Here is a 21,196-nt window from a genome sequence, read left to right as displayed (position 1 = left end):
ATGTGTGTGTGTAAATATTTGTCTTGGTGTGTGTGAAAGGTCTATACTCGTACACTGTTGGTTATATTGAAGGGAATTATGAAGGATTGATTGTGAATTTATAGAGGATCGATATAAATGCGCGTGAAAGGAAGGTGTGAGGATATGTCACGGACAGAGTTCGTGTGGGACTAATCCGTTATGTTATTAGTCAAACTTTGGGATAAAAGAAGCATCGATCGATCTCACTTTACAGTTGCTCACATCTTTTAGAAAAAACAAGGGTCTAGAATCTAGATATAAGATATTTGGTCAACCAAAATCATACCCACGAAATACACAATTATATATGATATCTCAATAAAAAAAAAAAGTAACTCTTTTTTATTTTTCTTTTTATAAATCAAATATAACAACTTAAAACTGAAGAATTAACATCGATTTTTTTTTAACATAAGTATATGACAATTATGTTTGTTGATTGTTGGTACAAATATTATATAAAGTTAGAAATGATTAGATTAAACCCCAGTGGCCAGGGGTGTTTCACTAAACCTGCTATACAGGGCCCCGGGAGAGTTTACTCAAGGTCTTGAAGTCTTGGTAGGTTTTTCTCGACAGTATATTCCAATAAAGGAGGTGGTATGGTGAGAAATACTATTTAAGATTCGCTTAGTGTGGGACCCTTTCGTTGTGCAATTAGCACACATCATATGTGTCTTAGGTAAAATTCACTTGTCAAAAAAAGAAATAAGTAAGTAAAATGTAAATAATATATGTATATATTGCAAATGATAATCTATAGGGGTAAGGCGTAGTATCAATTTTTATGTATACTCAGAGATAAATAAAGTCTGAATATGAAATTTCTAACACTGTATTCTTGAGATTGATTTATAAAAGAAAAGGAAAGATTAAAAGATAAGTTTGTTTCCTCTCAAATCATTCCAGATATAAGAAGAAATTTTTTTATAAAAAACAATTAGATTACCCCTTCAAATTATATTATTTCTCTTCTTTTCTATCTTAAAAATAAATTCAAGAACACAACTTGTTTTATAATCCATTAAATTCCTTTCTTTTCTTTATTAAAAAAAACTCAAGAACATAGCGTAATGGAATCATACAAAGACCATAGTTACAAGAACTTACTATTCCTTTCATATAAAGATAAATATTACCAAAAGTTACTACTCATGTGAAAAAAAGTCACATATTTAATAAGAGCCTGTTCATTTCACTTACTGGCCCTTACATTCTTTGGGCAAAATGTCATTCAAATTTCAGTGAATCACGGAGGGTGGAAAACCTCCTATTAAACCGTCAAAAGACATAGAGTTTAGTAGTAGTAAACATTGTCCCCTCAAGATTCGAACCAAATTTCCTCATACCCATGACCTTCATGGAACTATGGAATAACTAATATACCACTAAGATTTTTACCGCATTCAATTTTCAAAATATATGTATTTAGTGATTTTATTCTAATGTGATCTTTTATATGGATGGGAAATAAAAAATTAATATGGATGACATATGACTATAATGCACCAACAGTCACTTTTAAGGTGAATTATGGGTTTGAGTTTGATTATCTAAAGGTAAACCTGACATAATCATAGATAATCAGGGGATTATTAAGTGATTGAGATAATTTATTCGAATACTAGCCTGATTGGGAACTTAGTTAGAACCAAATGGTACATAAGATCAAGAGGTTTCCATCCATAGTTGTTAAACTTTTATGAGTCACGGGTTGATTCTTACGAGTCGATTTATACCCAAAACGAGCCGACTCGTTAGGTGACTCGTTTTTGTTCAAAATCTTACGAGTTGTTGTGCGAACTTGGACCGAGTCAAACTATTGTATTTTGATATACTATGGTTATATATTGTATATACTATATTTATTGCTACGTTATTTTGTGTGATATCTATGTAGTTTTGATCACTTTATTGCGAATTAAGAGATAAGTTATAAGTTAATGACTCAAAACTATTGAATTTGTAATATTTGGAGATAATGAAGTTATATTTTGTTTATAAAAATGTCACATGTATATAATTATAACATATTATGTAGTGTTTAAAAATGTTATGACTCTTACGAGTCGAGTCACATTTCGAGTCACGAGTCAAAAAATCAAGTTTTTAAGTCAAGTCAAAAGTTACGAGTCTAACAGCTATGTTTCCATCCAATTACCTTTTGATGTTACGTTGACAAAGTTACCACCAAGCTTATGATAATCCACTAATTTCTTGTTTCGGGATACAATAAAAAAAGTGACCATAAAAAATGGATAATACTAGTCGTACCATTAGTTTTGATATGTTTATCATAATTGTGTAGTTAATATTTATACAACATGCATGATACTTCATATTTTGTGATTGATATATCAAAATTGATGATACGAATATTATGAGCTCTATAAAATATGCACTCAATCAATTCTTATAAATTGACCTAGAACAATCTTTGTCTTTGAAATCAAAGAACATGTATTGATGAAACACGAGTATGCGTAGTTTATATCGTGTGACAAATGACATATTAATCCTTAACATCAAATTAAAGTTGAATTGATCGGTCTTAACCCATTAACGACGCATTCGTAATTTACTAGTGATATACGATTCGAGTCTATAAATTAATATATCTCATACATATATATTGAAGTGGACATGCCTTTTGTTTAGCATATCACCATCTATTTAATAATAAATAAATCAGATAATCTAATTATCTGAAATTATAAGTAAATTTCGAATTTTGGCTTTTGTGACGTGGACGTACGGCTAGTTGATGCAATTTTCTCCGTTAGCATAAGACTCGTAACAAGTTGCTCGATGAAAATAAAGAATTATCAATGTAAAAAATAACATAATTTGTAAGTTTTTATTTCTAGGTTTTTATATATTAATTAATTAGTTGCACTACAACAAAAATGTAATTTGTTAACATTTATGATGTGCGAAATCTAGTTTAAAAATTTGTAACAAACTCTACCGTTTACTGACTACCACACACTTACGGGCAGTGTACCCGTTCGTATGTAATATAGTTAATTGGTAAGACCAAGATCGAACACAAAGACTGAATGTTGTACTTAAAGTTGTAAAAATATAAATCAAGAGAAAGTTTGGTTTGTGACCGAGTTGTCACTTTGCGTTTAGAAAAATTAGTTTGCCGAAATTAAAGCAAGTTAGTAATTCCGAGGAATTAATCGAAAATGGTTTTTGTTGTTAACAATAATTAAAAAGCCATCTATGTCGAATCTGCTCCACAAGAAGTCTAGGTTGCATATAGTTTAAGTTCAAAATTCATAATTGTTGGTGATAATAATCGTGATAAGTCAAAAATGCAAACGGGTGCACAACGTTTGTAAAATCTACTCAATCACCTAATTAACTCAATTTCTTGCAACAAGTGGTACCACCAACCCTATTACAATTCCTTGAACCAACTAGTTTGCTTGATTATTTAAATAACAATTTTATCTTTGTGAAAGAAACGTGGTACCACCAACCATTAAATCCACTTAACAAAGTAATTTCTATTAGACTTGTATTCTTTACTATCATACCATGACATAGTAAAAGTTATTCATAGACAAACAACTAAAATAATACTTGCATTCAATTAGTACCACTATCGAAGAACACAAATATCACCATGAACACAAATTTAAGTAGAAGAAATCACTTCATTAAGATCTTGACAAAATGTTAAGTAAAACCAACTTGAATTCAAAATATTATGCAATCATAACTAATTGTTTCACTTCATCTTCATAGATGTATAAAGATTTAGCTACTCATAATATTAAGAGCTAAAGATTGAAATAAAAAGGAAGACATGATGTACCAAATATGAAGTAATAATCCAAATCATGGTTACAATCGAGCTACAATGAGTAACAAGAGCCAAAATTAGTCTTCAAGTCTTCAAGTATGTTGAAGTGATGGAAAACCCTTAAAAACTGTTTAAAAATGGCTGCAAGTTAAGTATGTGTGCTCAAGTGTCTAAGATTAGGGTTATGGTTGAGTGGGTGCATGTATTTATACCCAAGGAGAGAGAAAATCTGCCAGACCTGCTCAGAATCGCGTCACGAGTCCCCCTGGTCGTGCCGCGAGAATTGCCAAAACTGGAGCCTTTTCTTATAGAACTTTTTATCGTGTCGTGAGCCACCAGACTCGCACCGCGAGTTGAATTTTTGTGCAGTATCGCGCCGCGAGTGGTGTTGGCTGCGCCGCGAGATTCTTCAGTACTTGCTTTTCCTGCTTCGCTCTTCATCACGCTTCATCCGTTTAGTGCATAAGGACCAATCTTAAGCTATTTTCTACCATTTATGAGCAATGTAACTGTTGTAGCCTTGAAAACACTAGCAAACAACATAACGTACCACAAAACAAGTATAAATGGCTATAAAACGGATACAAAACGTCCAATAAAGATGTGTGAAATATGTATAAATTGAGACACATCAATTTATTTCCTCACATTTCTAAAAAGTGTAAAAAAAATATGTTAATTTGTTCACAATTAAAACTAGTTTTTGTCACCCTGGCTTTGCACCGGGAGACATTACGTTTATTGTATGCGATAATATACACATTTCAAAATTGACCTCTCTACCATTCGTTATATTAAGATATTCACGCGGGCGTACAATGGCAGTCATGAAAATACATTATTGCATAAACATAATTAATTTTTTTTTTACTAAATTCAGTTTAAATATAATTCATTACAAAAAGTAGATAAATTTAAGTAAGCACATTAGATAACATCTTAAAATATTCCACTATTATTTAACACGTAATTAAAATAATCAATAAAGAATTGACTCACAAATTATAATCTTATGTATCGTTAAATAAACTGATTAAAATATGACAATGATATAATAAAAAAGATATAATGAAAATAAAATACAAATTTATGTCATGAATGGAAAGAAATGGGGTAGCCTTAAAAGTGATATAAAATGTTATAGTAAAACTGAAAGAAAAAAAAAAGACAAAAATGTCCAAAATAATCAATTAAAAAAATAAGCTACCAATGACCATATACAACTGTGAGAGGGTGCTAAGTTGCTAACCCCACCCGAGGTAGTACAGACCTAAAAAAAAATAAAGTGAAATGGACAAACCTAATTAAAAAAAAATGGGCCCAAATGAAAAATTAAAAAAAAAAAAAGTGAGAGAGTGCTGACCCCACCCAAGGTAGTACAGACCAAAAAAGAAAATAAAAACATGTTAATTGTGAGTGTGCACGCAAATTTGTACCTTTAGTTTTAGTATATATAGTAATAGTAATGTATAAAAAAATTCACATTTAAAAGTGTGAAAAAATTTAAAAAAAAGTCATACTTTTTTCACAACTATAAGGGGGGAGGGAGTGGAAGCGGTGAAAGGGTCGCGGGGTCGTGGGGCCGGGCGGGCACACCGCCGCCGGTGTTTCACCGCAGGAGAGAGAGAGAGAGAGAAAATGGGGGAAGGAAGCCGCAGCGGGGAAAGAAGAAAGAGAAAGGGAGAAGGAGAGAGAGGGGCTCGTGATTGGCTGGTCAAAACGCGTGGGACCCCCCACTAACGGGTATATGACCGTTTTTTTTTTTTTAAAAAAATTTAATTTAATTTTATTTAATCTCTTTATCTATAAAACCAACATCACTTCACCATTTTTATACAACAAAACACCATTCTTCTTCATTTTCTCTCCTCTTTCTTTCAAATTATATACCAAAACTCCATCCCTTTTATAAAAAAAAATGTCATCCGATTCTTCTTCGTCGGATGATTTAAATTATCCTACTTCTTCCGACGAATCCACGGGTAGTTCTTTGCAATTTTTGCTTAAAGCACATAAATATCTTCAAGACACCGCAAGCTTTAGTGAAATCCGACCCCGTCAAAGTATAGATCGTCGGCGTGATATTGGTCTTCAAACTCTAATGACCGATTGGTTTGTTGAAGAACCAAAGTATGACGAAGCTTATTTTCGTCGCAAGTTTCGTATGGATAAAAGTATGTTTTTATCCATAGTAGACGACATTGAAGCAAACTTCCCATATTTTCAAGAAGGATACGACGCTCGAGGCAAGAGAAGTTTCTTGGCTTTACAAAAGATCACGTCGGCGGTAAGACAACTCGCAACCGGCAACGCACCCGATGAGTATGACGAGTACTTATGCATGTCCGCAAGAACTTCACGTGAAACTCTTGATCATTTTTGTGATGCCATCATTAAGTTGTATGGACGAGAGTACCTACGTAGGCCGACTCAACACGATGTTGCACGCATCTTCAAGGCCCATGAGGCTAAGCACCACATTCCTGGCATGCTTGGTAGCATCGATTGTACCCACATCGAATAGAGGAATTGTCCTAGAAGGTTGAGAGGGCAATATACGAGAGGTGACTATGGTGTGCCTACTATTATGATTGAGATTACGGCGTCACAGGATTTGTGGATTTGGCATGCCTTTTTTGGAGCGCCGGGGTCGAACAATGATCTCAATGTATTGAATCAATCTGATTTGTATCTTCAAGAGATACTAGGAACGGCTCCAGATAGTTCATTTTCTGTGAATGGACGAGATTACAAACGCGGCTACCATCTTACCGATGGAATCTATAACAAGTGGGCGACCTTAGTTAAAGCGTACCCGTATCTTACCGACCCAAAGGAAAAGAAATTCAAGAGGTTACAAGAGGCAGCAAGAAAAGATGTGGAGCGCACATTCGGTGTGCTAAAAGAAAAATGGAAGATTCTCATTCGACCTCTCCGGCCTATGACCAAACACAAAATTGGTCAATATGTTTATGCGCTATGTATTTTGCATAACATGATCATAAAGCGCGACGGTAGGGCGATATCACCAGTTCATATCATGGATCCGCCGGTGGAAGGAGTTTATAACGGTGATGTATACAATGAGATACAAGATGAGGATGTCCATCACCGTCTTCGATTCGACCTCACGGAGCATGTCGCGGCTCAAGATTTGCCATATCTTGATGAGTAGTTTGTTTTTTACTATGTCGTAATGTTTTAATTTTTAAGTATGTCGTAATGTTTATTTTTATGCAAGTCGTTTTTTTTAGTATGTTGTAATGTGTTTTTAATATTTTTAATAAAATGTGATGTTTTTAATATTATTGTTGTTATTTTATATAGTTTGTAAAATTATATAGTATTAAAAATAAATGAAAAAGAAATGATGAGGTGGATATGAGGGGAAGATGGGGGAAAGTGTCGCCAGTGATTTGGGGAAGATGAGGGAAGAGTGAGGAAACTTGAGGTGGAAAAATCTAATTGGTCAGTGGTGGGTGAAGAGGGGTGACCACTCCCTCCCCCCTAAATGTATAAACAAAATATTCACACTTAAAGATGTGAAGAAATGTCAACCATTACTAAAAGAAAAAAGAAAAGGACAAAAATGTCAAAAATAATCAATTAAAAAATAAGCTACCAATGACCATATACAACATGATCCGAGTGTTTGGGCTGTGAGAGGATGCTAACCCCACTCAAGGTAGTGCATACCTAAAAAATAATAAAGCGAAATGGACAAGTTTAATAAAAAAGTGGGCCCTATAAACAGAATGTTCATACTTAAAAGTGTGAAAAAAATGTCAACCATTTTTACACTTAAAAATGTGAGATTCTTTGCACTTTCTCTTGTGTGAGGAAATTTGGTGTCACAAATTATTTTCACACTTTTAAGTGTGAAAAGATTTTGATTATTTAACTTTATTCACATTTTTGAATGTTCCACACATTTATAAGTATCAACAAATTAATATTTTTTAAATATTTTTTAAAAGTGTGATAAAATGAGTATTAATAAATAACATATTTGTTGTAGTGTTTGATAAGTAGCTCGAAAGAACAAGCAACATATATGTATGTTCTATTATATTATATATTCGTCCATCATTTGATCAATACAACGAACAGACAACACTTTTTGCTATAATGAAAAGTCATGGAATGTCTCATATGCATCTTTTAAAATTGAGATCTCGGCAGTCTGATAAAAACAATGTAACCATTTTCACATTTTACTTTTGCATGTTTCTCACACATTCAAAAACTAAAATTAAAGGTCCTACCTATCCGGTGGCGAAGCCAGCGTTTTAAATTAGGAAGGGCCAAAATTTTTTTTTTTTTTTTACCAAACTATTTAAAAACAATGAAGTAAAAAAAACAACCTTAGAAGAAACTGCAAATAAATAACAACCAAAAAAGCTAAAAAAAAAAAATATATATATGAAAACTATTATTAAATAACAACAAAAAAATATATAAAAAAGCAACTTTCTTTATTTTATTGATAGAAAATAGTAACAAATATATACCGAATAACCAATGTTGTTACTAAAAAAAGGTTTTTGTAAACATTTAATACTTGATTGTAAACTAGAAATGTCTTTTATAGTTACCCTTAAAAATTAAAGAATTAACTAATATAAGCAAGGATGAAACTTTTAAGGGGCCAAAGGGGGTTCCAGCCCTTCCAGAAGTATTTATCTTTAATACTAATTTACTTATATATTCTTCAAAAATAATTTTCATGATACATATTAGTCTCTCTAACAAAACTAAATTTTATGTGTCATTGAGTTCCGCCCCTTAATAATAAGTGTTCAAGTTCCGCCATTGAATATAAGTTTACAACAGTTTAAATAAGAGCACCAGAAAAAAATAAATGTCATGTAAAAAAAGGAAAAAAACATCCAAACTTGGATATGTATTAGTGTCAAACACTATAAAACTCAAATTTAACTAAAATGAGTATTGGGTTTTATGAAACATTCTAATCGGTTTTTTAACTTTTTTAATAACAACCTTCTATCAAAACTACTAAATGGAATTGTCTTTGCATGTTACTTTTATAAAGTTTCAAAATTAGGATGGGCCACATGATTCAATTGATCAAAATATACCAGATTATCTATATACATGTTATAGGTGATGAGTTTTGTAGGGTGGGCCTTGGCCCGTCCTGGATATAATGTGCCACTAATCTTATATCAAGTTAATTAACGTCTCACAAGGTTGTAACCTTTAATCTATATATAATAAAAAAAATTAAATCTATGATATTTGGATGAATTTGATAATATTTTATTTATGACGACACACTACCGTATTTTATGTAGTTACGCTGAAAGGTTGGTGATCAACTGGATTTCCTCACGTGGTTTCCGGTCACGGGATTCATTTGGTTATCATATATTTCATTATTTTATAAAATTTAAGCCGATGTATCAATTATATTTATTTTGCTTCAATTGTATTTAAAATCTAAGCCGATGTATCAATTGTACGGGAAGGTACCCGCGTAATATGGCGGCGTTGGCGGCGATGGATGGTGGTAGCAACAGTAACAGTGTGGTTATTAATGTAACAATATAAGTGATTCACTAATGAAACCTTACTTCAGATGGTGCAACATTTGTTTCCATAAAAGGTCACTGATGAATTATGAGATATGTGTGAAGATAATATAAAATGTCAAGGCAAATCTGATATTTAAAAGAATGAATAGTTTAATTTAAAAAGGGAGCTTTTGCTTTATAAAAGAGTAGAGATTTATTTTGCTTCATTTTTCTTTTAATTTATTATGAGCTTAGCATTTTTTTAGAGTTATGAAGGAACCGTCAAAAGGATGCTAGCTCCATGTTGCGTGTAGTGTGTGTTTTTTTTAACAGCAATGGTGATTGGACTCAGCGACATGCTTCTTTATCATCCGGTACAGATTGACCACGTCACCAGCACAGTCAATCCGAGGGCATGACTGGCGGTGGAAGTCCCACTACCGTTCTTGAGAAAATTAGCTAATGCTAGAGAAAAACCCCCATGCTCCACCTCATTGGCAAAAACTTTCCAATATGCCTTTCTGAAAGACATAAGGGGCATTAAATGTCCAGTTGGGCTAAATCTTTAACTTAAGTTAATACGAGTAACAAAATTGATCCTCTACTATAAAAGTTATCTTAGGTCGTTTGGTTGGAATGTATCATGGAATGGAATAGATACCATAATCTTAATTTCATTAACAGATAAAACTATGGGTGTATTTATTTTTCAGTTTAACCAAAAACTAGGATTTTTGAACCGATCAACTCATCGAACAACTGTTGAACTGGTTTTTAAAATATTGCTTGTAACATCTCGGGAAGTCTAAAAATGTGCAATGTGAAACAAATAATTAAAAAATGACATATAACATGCTATCACATACTTGCATATATTTATGGCTCGCACTACAAATTTTTATGTCTCAATCAGCTGTCTTCAAAAGATTTCGTCTTTATTCTTGTATCCACACATTCCTCACAAAATTTACAAACGGTTGGATAAAGCCATTTTACTTGCCCATACGTTGACTAGTTATAGACTTATAGGTAATGAATGTCACATTAATAATTTCATAGTATTTCTTACATGTACCATTAGTGCTTGCAGGGATCTCAGCACATGATTTGATTATACTCGAGAATGGTTCGAACGTTAATCGGTCTGTTGCCCCTGGTTTGGTTTGGCTTAGTGTGATCCGGTCTTTTTACGTTTCCCCAATGTTTCATATATCCCTTTTGATTATAAATTTATTAACATGACAAAGAAGTTTTATTCATCGCATACAATATTAACACGACGCAGACCAATATCCAAAACGATTCTAAACATTAAATTCGCTTAAGCAACTTATAATTCTTATTCTCATTTCAGAAAATCTTCATTACAAAGCACAATCCAAGTATCAAATAGTAAACCCCCTTTATTCCTCTAGATTGCGTCTTGAAAACATACATAAAATGATAAGAGTAAAATAAGACACATAATGTGTAGAGATAAAACTTAAAAGTGGGATCAATGGAATGGTAATTTAATACTGGCTAAAGTTCTCACATTCATGGGCCATATTTGTTTTTTGCCTCCAGCCCATATACCCTTGGCAATGAGCCCATAAACACGCTCGGAGGGATGAAAATAATCCCAGAAAAAGTAGTCATTTGGGTTGTGACACAACTTGTAACCTCGTAATCCACATTGCAACTCTCCATTTAGAGGTCCAGCTCCACAACATGCTTGACTTACATTCAAAAAACCTATTCCAATTCCAAACAACCAGCATTTTTTTAAAGCAAAATATATACATTTACTAGCAAATGAACCGATTTTCTCGTAGTTTATCGAAATAACATTGACCCGGTGTTGTGTGAAGTGATTCAACAACAAAAAGTGACACATTATGTTACTATCTTGATTATATGTTTTGTATAATAAGAGAGAAACTAAATGAAAGAAAAGGTACCGTAAAGTTTTGGGTGAGTAAGGAAGTTTTGTACGGTGGGATACACTACAACATAAACACCAATCGCGCCAGGATACCTACGCGGTATACTGATCATTAAGTGTTGCAATTCAGCGTTGTAATATTTAACCATACGGTCCATTTTATCATAACAGTGGTCCTTAGGTGCTCTTTTTATGAGGACTCTGCCAGGAATACACCCCATAGGACCTACCCCATAAGCGACGATTCTACGACCTCCTAGCTTGTAGATTTTGTCAATGAACTTGGATGCTTCTTTTAGCATGGCATGTGCATAGGCTGTTTCGTTTAGCTTCAACTCACCATGTAACAAGTAATAACTAAAAATATCATTCGAACCCGATGCCAAGAAATATATGGATTCTACAACTTGCTTCCTGTGTATAAAGTTTTGTTTAACTAGTGCTTGGAATTGTAGCAATTGGGATTGGATTGATGTCACCCTCTACCCATCATACATGGAACAATAAAAAATGTGGGAATAAGTTAGTTAGATTAGTAGTTATCTAATCAAAATGTATATATTTCAGAAATTAGAATCTGTTGCACTTCAAGCACAATCACTACAAGATAAAAGAAAATACGAGTCCGGAGGGTTATGGCGATAGGATGTCAAAAAATGTCAGATTTCTTGTAGTGACCATAGTCGCAGACTCGTAACTATTGACTCGACTCGAAAATATGATTTTTCGACTCATGACTCGTCTCGTAAGAGTCAAGCCATTTTTAAATATTACAAAATATAGTATTATTGTATATGTAACGTCTTTAAAACCAAAATATTAGTTGATTATATTAATAAGTTTACCAAATTATCACATTTTTGACAGTTTTGAGTCATATACTTATAATTTATATCCTAGTTCACTAACTTCACTCTAAAATGATCAAAAATATATAGATAACACACAAAATAAATTAACCATAAATATTATATTAGTTATAGTATCAAACTAGAATAATTATAAATTTGCGGCTCGTATTGACTCAGTCCTAGTTCACACTACGACTCGTAAGAGTCTGGACAAAAAGAGTCACCCAGCGAGTCGAGTCGGTTTACACCAAAAGCGAGTCGACTCGTTTTTGGTGTAAACCGACTCAACCCGTAAGAGTCGACTCGTGACTCCTAAGAGTTGAACAACTATGGTAGTGACTATGTAAAAAATAACTGGCCAAAGACATTCTAAATGAACTAAAAAACTCGAAGGTTTGGTCATCTTACTTGACGGTTGTTTGTATCTGGCAGAAGTCCACTTCCGGCACTGGCAAAGTTAAGTCCGTTGTCCGGCATAGTTTTTCGGATGTGGTGGCTGTGGTGTACTAATTTTCGATACACCTCTTGGTATGGCTTTTGGAACTTAATCCCCAAATATTGTGCTTGATAATAATTTGTCACACGCGAATTAACATTAAACATATACATAGCATACATATGATACTACAAGAAAAAATAAAAACCTAGCCATTACATATGATATGATGTTTTAACGTTTAATCGATTTCCACTAGTTTCTTAGAAAGAACGTGTTCAGCATAAATCAAAAATGTAAAATTTGTGTACTATACCACCAGAACTCACAATCTATTAATGGATCATTCAACTCGCCCTCAATTTTCTTTTTTCATCAAGTTGCCCATTGTAAACAATTCTCTTTTATACACAATTTTTTTATATTATATTGAAGACATAATGGGTAAAATATTACAGACTACATTTATCCAAAACAACTTAATGAGTGAAAACTTTACCATTTTAGATGACAAACGATGTTATAATTTGGAATGGCATAAGAAATTTGAACTTTCAAAGTGGAATTTGAAAAAAAACTAATACCAAATTTTGAACTTGATAGGAATTTGGCATATAATATCAAATACGAGTAATAATGATGGGTTATAAAGTAAAATAGTGTAGATAATTTAAGTTCAATGGGTATTTATGTCAATAAAAAGTTACATGATACAAGTGAAAAATTCGTTTCCATTTCTAGCCATGTTCAAGTATGTAGAGAAAGAGACTTACAAATGAAATCTGCAACGGTTCGACCGTTGGTGAACCGCCCGGTGGGCGTATGAAAGTAACTCATGCCATAAGGAGTATAGTTGGCTTGAAGGCCGCAATGCTTGATGTATTTATTGTTTCCTGCATCAAATTGAGAGTCCCCAAAGACGAAAATAGACTTAACATGATGTGCAATACCGGGCTTAACATGATATGCATTGGCCAACGCCAAAGCCGCAAGAAATGCAGCGAGGAAGAGGATCAAATGCGGAAATCTCCCCGTCATATTTGGTACCGATAATGATATGCTTGAACTTTGAAGCTAAATAGAGCCTAAGAAGTTGTACTTAACGAAAGGAGTAAGTTGAAGAAACGGAACAAAAATGTTGCCCAAAGAAAGTGAGGAAAATTGGGAAATAGAACGGAAGACGTGCAAAAAGCACAACACTAACTTACCATTATTATCATATATTGCATCAAAGTAGCTTTGGTTACGACAATTATACAATTTTACCGTATCGTTATATGATAAGCCAATTTGAGTGATTCAAACTCTTGGCTTGTGTTCATTCTCATTTAAAATAAGTTAATTTGTATTCATGTTATGCATACTTGTATAAAATTGTTTTGACAGATATACTTGGAAGCAATGTTTTCCCTAAATATTGCTTTGTCACAAATCTCGTTGCTATGTGCTTTAAGCACACAACTTTTTCAAACTGACGAAATCCGTGGTGATTCCATTGTGGTAGGGTTTATTGCAACGGATTTAGCCGTAGTTATAGAGTGCTGCTGTTGTAGTGCAAGATAGAATAGTTAGTGTGAAACTGAATTAACTTATGTAACTTATAAATACATCAGCAAGATAGGATGATTCTTGGTTTTTGGTCCAAGTTATGTTATTCTTTTTAATAGCAACTTCGTAGTAGATGTTCATGTATAACAAACATGTCTCTGTTGCAAGAATCAGGAATCGTGTAAAACAACCAACGAAACCAAGCTAACCAGGGTAAAATCCCTTTTATCAAAATAAAAACAACGAAACCATATAGAGAAAAGATCCAACAAAACAACTATCGACTAGAATACACCTCAAGTCGTGTTAGTCTTTTAACCAAAACACATCAATTTCTCTCAGTGGGGTGTTGACACCAATCACCTCACTTAGCCTTAAAATTTCACGCGTCTACACATAATCCAAGAAACCATTCTACGTTGAATGTCCCCCGTGAAATAAGGATACTTCAAGTGTATATATTGGTCACGTTTTTCCTTCATAGGAGACGATCGAGTTGCTTATAAATTCTTGTGAAGAACATTTGGCATGAAACTCATTGTATCAATTTAATCTAGTTCGTATTAGCAAACATTCGTATAAGCACGCACTTGGTATAATACTCATGGGCTGGTGGGCATGTTAGGCAGCATAACGTCAACAGGTTAGTTGAGTAATAAATTTCATTCACATGATAATTTCATTTATTGAAAACACTCTTGCAGTTTGTATTCAAAATAATAATAGTATAATAATAAAAAAATATATATTAGAGAACTTAAGACCATTGGTTGTATATCATCTCCTGCCATAACCTTACCTATTACGAGAAATTTAAAAGGACTATAAACTTTATAATCAAACAACCATTAATTATCTTGAGTAACCAAATACTGCACACATCGCTCTGTTTGCTTTGAATACTGGCAACTTAAAAAACATCTACATGTAAATGAAGTTCACAAATGTGACGCATATTATGGTTAGTCAAGATACCATATATCCACTAATTTGGGTGTCTGTACTATATAAACCAAACAAATAAATTAACACAATTTCAGTTGCATTATACACATCATATGCACAAGTAAAAAATATACCACAGAACCCCCAAAATAAGATATTATATACACAAATCATTGTTTATAGTAGCCACTCTGGTTCGGAGGCCTGGGGAAAGATCCTGGTTGCTGACCTGGTGCATTGTAGTATGACCCCTGCCGACCCAGGTAAGTGGGCTGGCCGTATTCGGACCCACTGGGTCCCGATTGTTGGCCTGTTTGAGGTGGGTACGAAGATCCGCTAGGTGGTGGCATGTTGTAAGGAGGTGGTTGCTGAGTGTATCCTGATGGTGGTGGCTGATAATAAGGCGTTTGAGGATGGAGCACATAGGGATTTATAGCGGGCCTGGGTTGGGAAGAGTCATTGTGTGTGCTCGAATTTCTACCATCTTGAACACTGAGACCCGATATCTGTCTCTGCAGATCTTCAATCATGTCATGGCATTGTATACTTCGGGTCATTGCAAAGTCACTTGCCTGCTGCTTTATGCTTGTGATGGCTTCCTGCAAATTCATAATTACTCGTATAAAATCAATTATTTAATATATTCATGCTCAGGGATTGACTTCTTAAAAACAATACAAAAAGTCAATTACCTGTAGAGCGACATAAAACTTCAACCCTTCGTTGATATTCCCTTTAATTTCCTGATACTTAGCTATAGCAGCCTCAATCTGCTTATAGCATTTCTCACAAGAAGCTGCAGACCAAAAGTACAGTGCTGTAAGACGAGAGGCTTGTATAAAAGAAATTAGAGCAGACGGTAGAGCAAAGAAATTAGATTGAGTTGAGAATCAAATGGAAAGAAAAAACGCATTACAAAGAACAAAACAAAAACATAGGACTTTAAAAGTGGCACATACCCCTGTAGTCCTCAATGCTGAACGTGCTTGCAAACTGATTGTTTTGAGACTATATGGAAGAAAGGATATCAAAATTATGGTATTAAAAATGAAAACATTATATTTTTTTCAGAAAAAGAAACAGTAAGAAAGAATACCTGAATATGAAACAATAATTGCTCTTGTGCTTGAATATTTTGAGATATTTCCTCACATATATGATCATATTTTGTTATCTCTTTTCTGAAAAGATCCTCGTATGATCCATTAGAAGCCATCAATTTAGGAAGTATATCATCCTAAGACCGATGGATATAAATGCAAATTAGAGTATTAATGATTAATAAAAAAGCAAAAGAAAATTAGCGAAGAAAATCCCAGATAAACATCTCCACTAGAAAGAAGGCAATACCTTTCTCTTCATATCTTTAAGCATGTCTTCCAGACCTGCCCTTTGTGTACCCAATGTCTCCAATTGCATCTACAAATGCAAGAATTTATAATTTCTGGTACCCACAAGTTTCATTTATCAAGAAGTATAAAAATGTGGCAATTTTTTGTAAAAATTATTAAAGAAACACATAATGAAACCAAGTTCATTATAAGAACTTATCACATCATAGACTAAAAAGATAATTTACCAAGCTCTGCTTTAGGGCGCCAACGACAGCGTCTTCGTTGGCATCTAATGACATAATCGGCCTTCCCAAAGTTGGTAGGGCAGATTCTATCTGGTAAGTAACAAATTCAAAAAAACAAATTAGCTTAAGCGCTTAACAAAAGTAAATAGAACTGCTACATTATCGATGAACTCCAGATATAATATATTATTACAAATCAAATGAACAGTAAAACTACACAGTGTTTAGTATAAGGTTATCAGAGATGGAACTGTGAGAATTGCACGATACATCTAAAATATCAATTATAGCTCAACAAATAAATTGCAAAGAAACTCGTCTTAAAGTAGTCCATAAAAGTAGTCGACAGTCCATGTAAAGAGTTCAAGAAAGCTTACCGGGCGGGTATCTAGAATAGACATGGGTGCCATGTGGGCTTTAACAGATCGTTCAAGTTTACCATCACTGTCTGCAGCTTGCTTCAAATTTGCTGCCAACTTATTTAACCGATCCATTAAATTCTTTGTAAGAGTGCTAGACTGAGGTCTGGTCCATCGTGTCCTAAATTGGCTACGAAAATGTGTATCTTCTGCTGCTTCTTTCTGGAGGAGCTCTTCGGTCTGGACCACCAATTCATGGTTCACTCGTCTCAAATCTTGGAGTTGTTGGAGCTCACCTTGCAAGCCAGCTGGACCACCACTAACTTGAACCGCTTCTACATCTTCCCATAAAGCAGTTGGCAAGACGGAATGGCCTCCCAAAGCAAGAACTGAATCCGGTAAATTCATTTCCTTGAGGTGCACTCGTGCAAGCTCACTACCTTGCTGTAATTTCTCAGTTTGAGTTCTGATGATGTCATCAACCATTTCAGTGTACCTTGAAAGCGCCTTGGCACTACTGTCAGGAACTAAACTAGCAAACAGTGTATCCTTGCTGGCATCCAACAAATCACTCATGTCCATTGACTTGACCAAAGAGAATGCAGGGAGAGGTTGTAGCGAACTGGTTGGAGGAACCCTCATAAGATAGACCCTATCGTTCTCCTTCATAGCCGTTTCTAGATTGGAATTAAGATTTGTTTCAAGCTTATTGATAACATCAAGTATTTGCTGGGGAGCACCCCATGGAGCTGACTTTTTGGCATCGATTAACGTGGTGATGCCACTTTTCAATCTTGCAACTTCTTCCCCAATTTCCTCTTTCTCATGAAGCTCTAAGCTATACCTATAACAAGCCTCTGCATAGAATAAAGCTGCCTTTAAGTGAATATGAGACGTCCATGTCTTATCAAAATGCTGACTGAGAGGTGCGACACTTAGTGCAACTGCGGCTTCCTCATAGTAGAGGCCCACCTACAGTTAGGTAAATCTTTCTATAAAACCATAGCCAAATGCAAGTACTCTATTATTTGGTAATGCTATATTGGTCAAAAGTTAGTTGCTTTTGCATAACTGAACTCGGGGATAGGGGGGACTCAACTATGTTCAAACAGAATATCTGCATTGCTCACAATATACATTACCGTACATCATAAAAATGACCATTACAAGTCTGTAATGAACGACACAACAAAAAACATACTAAAAAGTTCTTAACCCAAAACATATCTCATTTTATCAAGACAACAAAACCGCCCCGTTTATCCCTTCTCTCTTTAAGCAATTTTAATTCCTATCAGTTATAAGAATACCTTTCCCATCAAAACAATAAGATATCATACTATTTTTCTAAACCTATATTTTAAACTCTGGTTTTTCGCACCCCACTATTTCACACTTCACAGCATTGACCGCCACACAAACTTAGCCCATGTAAAGCTCTGCCTTTCCCTAAAGAGACTAGTGTGCCCCCACATAGATATTTCGGATATGAACCCTCGACCTCAACACCCCTCGGTCAAATTTGTCACTAACTCCAGGGAAATCTAACAAGCCATACTTCTTAATCAAATACCAACTCACATTTTCTAAGCAAACTAGATCAATACTATCACATATATAAAAAATCATTCAATGCATTTAAAACGAACACAGTATATACCTGTCTCGAAACCTTGGCACAAACACCATGACTACTGCCTTTGGCAACGCTATTCTCGAAAACGCATTCCTGAGCTTGAGCAAGCATCAACTTCTCCAACATCCCAACACACTCACCGGAAACATCCACCGTACCACCACTCGCCACCGCATTCTCCCTCAGATAACCAAAAACGCCCGCACTCGCAACAAACGCCTGAACCGCGTCTCGTCTCCCATCCACCGTAGACCGATCAAACCCTAACCCTAACTGACTATACACCGCACCTAAATTAAACAACACAGCAGCCTTCTCAAAATGTATGTCCTGTTGTGAAGCTTTGTTTCTGGTTTTAAAAGCATCGTACCACGTGAACGTCACGTGAGTGTTCCTATCGCTAGAAAAAAAGAATCTGGATTGAACGGCGGTTAGGGATTTGAAATAGGAGATGAGATTATCTCGGCGGGAAATTAGGGAGTTAGTTAGGAGGTTGTTACGGAGGGTGTTTACAGTTTGGAGATCGTCTTCTAGATTTTGGGCTTGTTGTTGTGAGTAATTGGTGACGATGTAATTACGCAATGGACGGTAGAGATCGATCGGAGTGGTTTTTTTATCCGGGATTGATAACATGATGTTTGATGATGATGATGATGATGAAGTGGCCATTACTTTATGATTTTGATATATGAATATAAGATTATAAAGTATTTAGGATAATCGAAAAACTAAAACAATTTGAAATGGTGAAAAAACTCAAGGATATGTTGTTGTCGATTTTGGTTTCATGAATGAAGCAATCAGGGAGCTATTTCTGTTTTGTGTGATCTGTTTAATTTAACTAGGTGGCAGTTTGAGTTTGTTTTTAAGTATTTTATATCAATATAATGAAATGATAATGATTTAGATTAGTTTATTTTATGGAAGTGTGACAAGAAATATGTCGACCAAATACTGGTTTGTTGATGTTTACATTAAATGCGTAAGAACGATGTTGCAACAATTGGATGACTGGGCAATATTTCTTTTGAATAAGAAAATAGAAAGACTCATTCGAACGATTCATGAAAATAACAGTGATCTTTAAATGTTTTACATTTTAAAAATAAATTTTAATTTATTTTTAAAAATAGTAACATTTGACACACGTACATAATGACATGGACATTTTTTGATTACCTGGTATTTTTTGATGACATGACATATGTTAAAACTACAAAAAATATAAAGGATCTTTCGATCAATTTACGAAAATAGTAGTGACCTTTAAAAGTTTTACTTTCGAGTAATAAACTCATTTATTGTCAGATTACTCCAACACTGACGACAACGTGTTGAAGGTGGAGGTGGTTACTTCTCGATTTCTTCAACTAAGTTTAGAAACTGTTGGCGGTCTCTTCGAGTTCGAGCTAACCTCTGGACCTGCATTATCTGGATCTATGTCATCTGTCGACGAAATATCTTAAAGGGTCCAAATCCGGCCTATGTCTACAGAAATCTATAAAATAAAAATTAGCTTCAGGAGAAAATGACGAGAAGAAGTACCTTACCAGTAAAAAATGACACGGCTGATAAAAATTACATAGCAGTGACCAATTCACGACACTCCAAAAAATAGAAAGTAAAAAATGTCACCTAATCGAAAATGTCTATATCATCATGTACACGTGTCAAATGTTACTATTTTCGGGAATAAATGAAAATTCATCTCTAAAAAGTAAAACTTTTAAAGGTCACTACTATTTTCGTGAATTGGTCGACAGGTATTTTCTATTTTCTGCAGTTATCCTTATTTTGTTTAATGTTTAAAATAAACAAGTCTTAAATTGTATAAAGACGTAGAAAGTTTGGGTTTTTATTATTCTTTCTCATAAACTCCAAAGCACTTACAAAGAGAAAAAAATGTATATTTTAGTACACCGCAGTTCGATTTTTGTAACCTGCATTGCGTATGACAACAACACGTCTAAACAATTAACAGGGGTAATACTCCTCCTCCTCCCCAACTGAATTATACGAAGTAAATTCTTAATTGCATGTATTTGTTATGGGAGGTGATTTTTATGGGGAGTGATATATCTATAACAAGTTTTTGCCATCTACAACAATACATGCTTTATACAGTTGTATAATGTGCAGTATAATATGTATGTTTGTTGTAGGTGGCAAAAAATTGATGTAGATATATCATTTCCCCATTTTTATATTGCAAAACTTTACTTCTCTTACTACAACAAATTTTTTATTACTATTTTGCACTTATTGATTCATTTTAATTTTTTTTATTAATCCGTAATTTGATCTAATCACAAGATATTCATCCTATTGTTTTTCATCTTTTCTTTTTCTTGCTCTGACGCTGGCAGCACATCAAGACACAGGTAATACATAATATCTTATTCCGATTGAAACTATATGTCGATCATATTACAAATTGCATTTCATGTGACAAGAATGTTGTTCATTATTAACACAACATGTCTTTCATTTGAGAAAAAAGTCAATTATTATATACTATTATCATTGGTTGAATAGTTTTTAGTTTTTTA

The 21,196-nt window shown here is 34.1% G+C and overlaps 4 protein-coding genes across 4 annotated transcripts; 2 read left to right on the top strand and 2 right to left on the bottom strand.

The window, feature by feature from the left end:
- Nucleotides 1-5,753: 5,753 nt before the first annotated feature.
- On the top strand, nucleotides 5,754-6,359 carry LOC122592363. The gene has a single exon (XM_043764574.1). It carries the CDS (start codon nucleotides 5,754-5,756, stop codon nucleotides 6,357-6,359), a length of 606 nt encoding a protein of 201 aa, XP_043620509.1.
- A 63-nt stretch (nucleotides 6,360-6,422) lies between these two features.
- Nucleotides 6,423-7,010, top strand: LOC122592354. The gene has a single exon (XM_043764563.1). The coding sequence runs from the start codon at nucleotides 6,423-6,425 to the stop codon at nucleotides 7,008-7,010; it is 588 nt and encodes a 195-aa protein (XP_043620498.1).
- A 3,854-nt stretch (nucleotides 7,011-10,864) lies between these two features.
- LOC122592346 (GDSL esterase/lipase 6-like) lies at nucleotides 10,865-13,618 on the bottom strand. The gene is made up of 4 exons (XM_043764551.1): nucleotides 13,354-13,618; nucleotides 12,553-12,707; nucleotides 11,310-11,775; nucleotides 10,865-11,103 (listed from the first exon to the last, which is right to left on the bottom strand). The coding sequence occupies exons 1-4, from the start codon at nucleotides 13,616-13,618 to the stop codon at nucleotides 10,865-10,867; spliced, it is 1,125 nt and encodes a 374-aa protein (XP_043620486.1).
- Nucleotides 13,619-15,107: 1,489 nt separating this feature from the next.
- On the bottom strand, nucleotides 15,108-19,451 carry LOC122585696 (vacuolar-sorting protein BRO1-like). The gene is made up of 8 exons (XM_043757820.1): nucleotides 18,672-19,451; nucleotides 17,030-17,983; nucleotides 16,653-16,742; nucleotides 16,424-16,492; nucleotides 16,170-16,310; nucleotides 16,033-16,081; nucleotides 15,766-15,869; nucleotides 15,108-15,672 (listed from the first exon to the last, which is right to left on the bottom strand). Exons 1-8 carry the CDS (start codon nucleotides 19,314-19,316, stop codon nucleotides 15,244-15,246), a joined length of 2,481 nt encoding a protein of 826 aa, XP_043613755.1. The 5' UTR covers nucleotides 19,317-19,451; the 3' UTR covers nucleotides 15,108-15,243.
- Nucleotides 19,452-21,196: the final 1,745 nt, after the last annotated feature.

Source organism: Erigeron canadensis, chromosome 1 (genome assembly GCF_010389155.1).
Source record: "Erigeron canadensis isolate Cc75 chromosome 1, C_canadensis_v1, whole genome shotgun sequence".
Taxonomy (NCBI): domain Eukaryota; kingdom Viridiplantae; phylum Streptophyta; class Magnoliopsida; order Asterales; family Asteraceae; genus Erigeron; species Erigeron canadensis.
Note: the sequence above shows the minus strand (reverse complement) of the source record. Positions and strands in the feature narration are given on the sequence as shown.

What these genes read in the sequence shown, in the direction of transcription:
- LOC122592363 (XM_043764574.1), top strand. Translation starts at nt 5,754, where the DNA reads ATGTCATCCGATTCTTCTTCGTCGGATGATTTAAATTATCCTACTTCT.
- LOC122592354 (XM_043764563.1), top strand. Translation starts at nt 6,423, where the DNA reads ATGATTGAGATTACGGCGTCACAGGATTTGTGGATTTGGCATGCCTTT.
- LOC122592346 (XM_043764551.1), bottom strand. Translation starts at nt 13,618, where the DNA reads ATGACGGGGAGATTTCCGCATTTGATCCTCTTCCTCGCTGCATTTCTT. An exon ending in CAGATACAAACAACCGTCAA is followed by an intron (nt 11,776 to 12,552) that starts GTAAGATGACCA and finishes TATGATGGGTAG; the next exon opens with AGGGTGACATCAATCCAATC. An exon ending in TACTCACCCAAAACTTTACG is followed by an intron (nt 11,104 to 11,309) that starts GTACCTTTTCTT and finishes GAATTGGAATAG; the next exon opens with GTTTTTTGAATGTAAGTCAA.
- LOC122585696 (XM_043757820.1), bottom strand. Translation starts at nt 19,316, where the DNA reads ATGGCCACTTCATCATCATCATCATCATCAAACATCATGTTATCAATC. An exon ending in CTATTCTAGATACCCGCCCG is followed by an intron (nt 16,743 to 17,029) that starts GTAAGCTTTCTT and finishes GTTACTTACCAG; the next exon opens with ATAGAATCTGCCCTACCAAC. An exon ending in CAGCATTGAGGACTACAGGG is followed by an intron (nt 15,870 to 16,032) that starts GTATGTGCCACT and finishes TTTGGTCTGCAG; the next exon opens with CTTCTTGTGAGAAATGCTAT.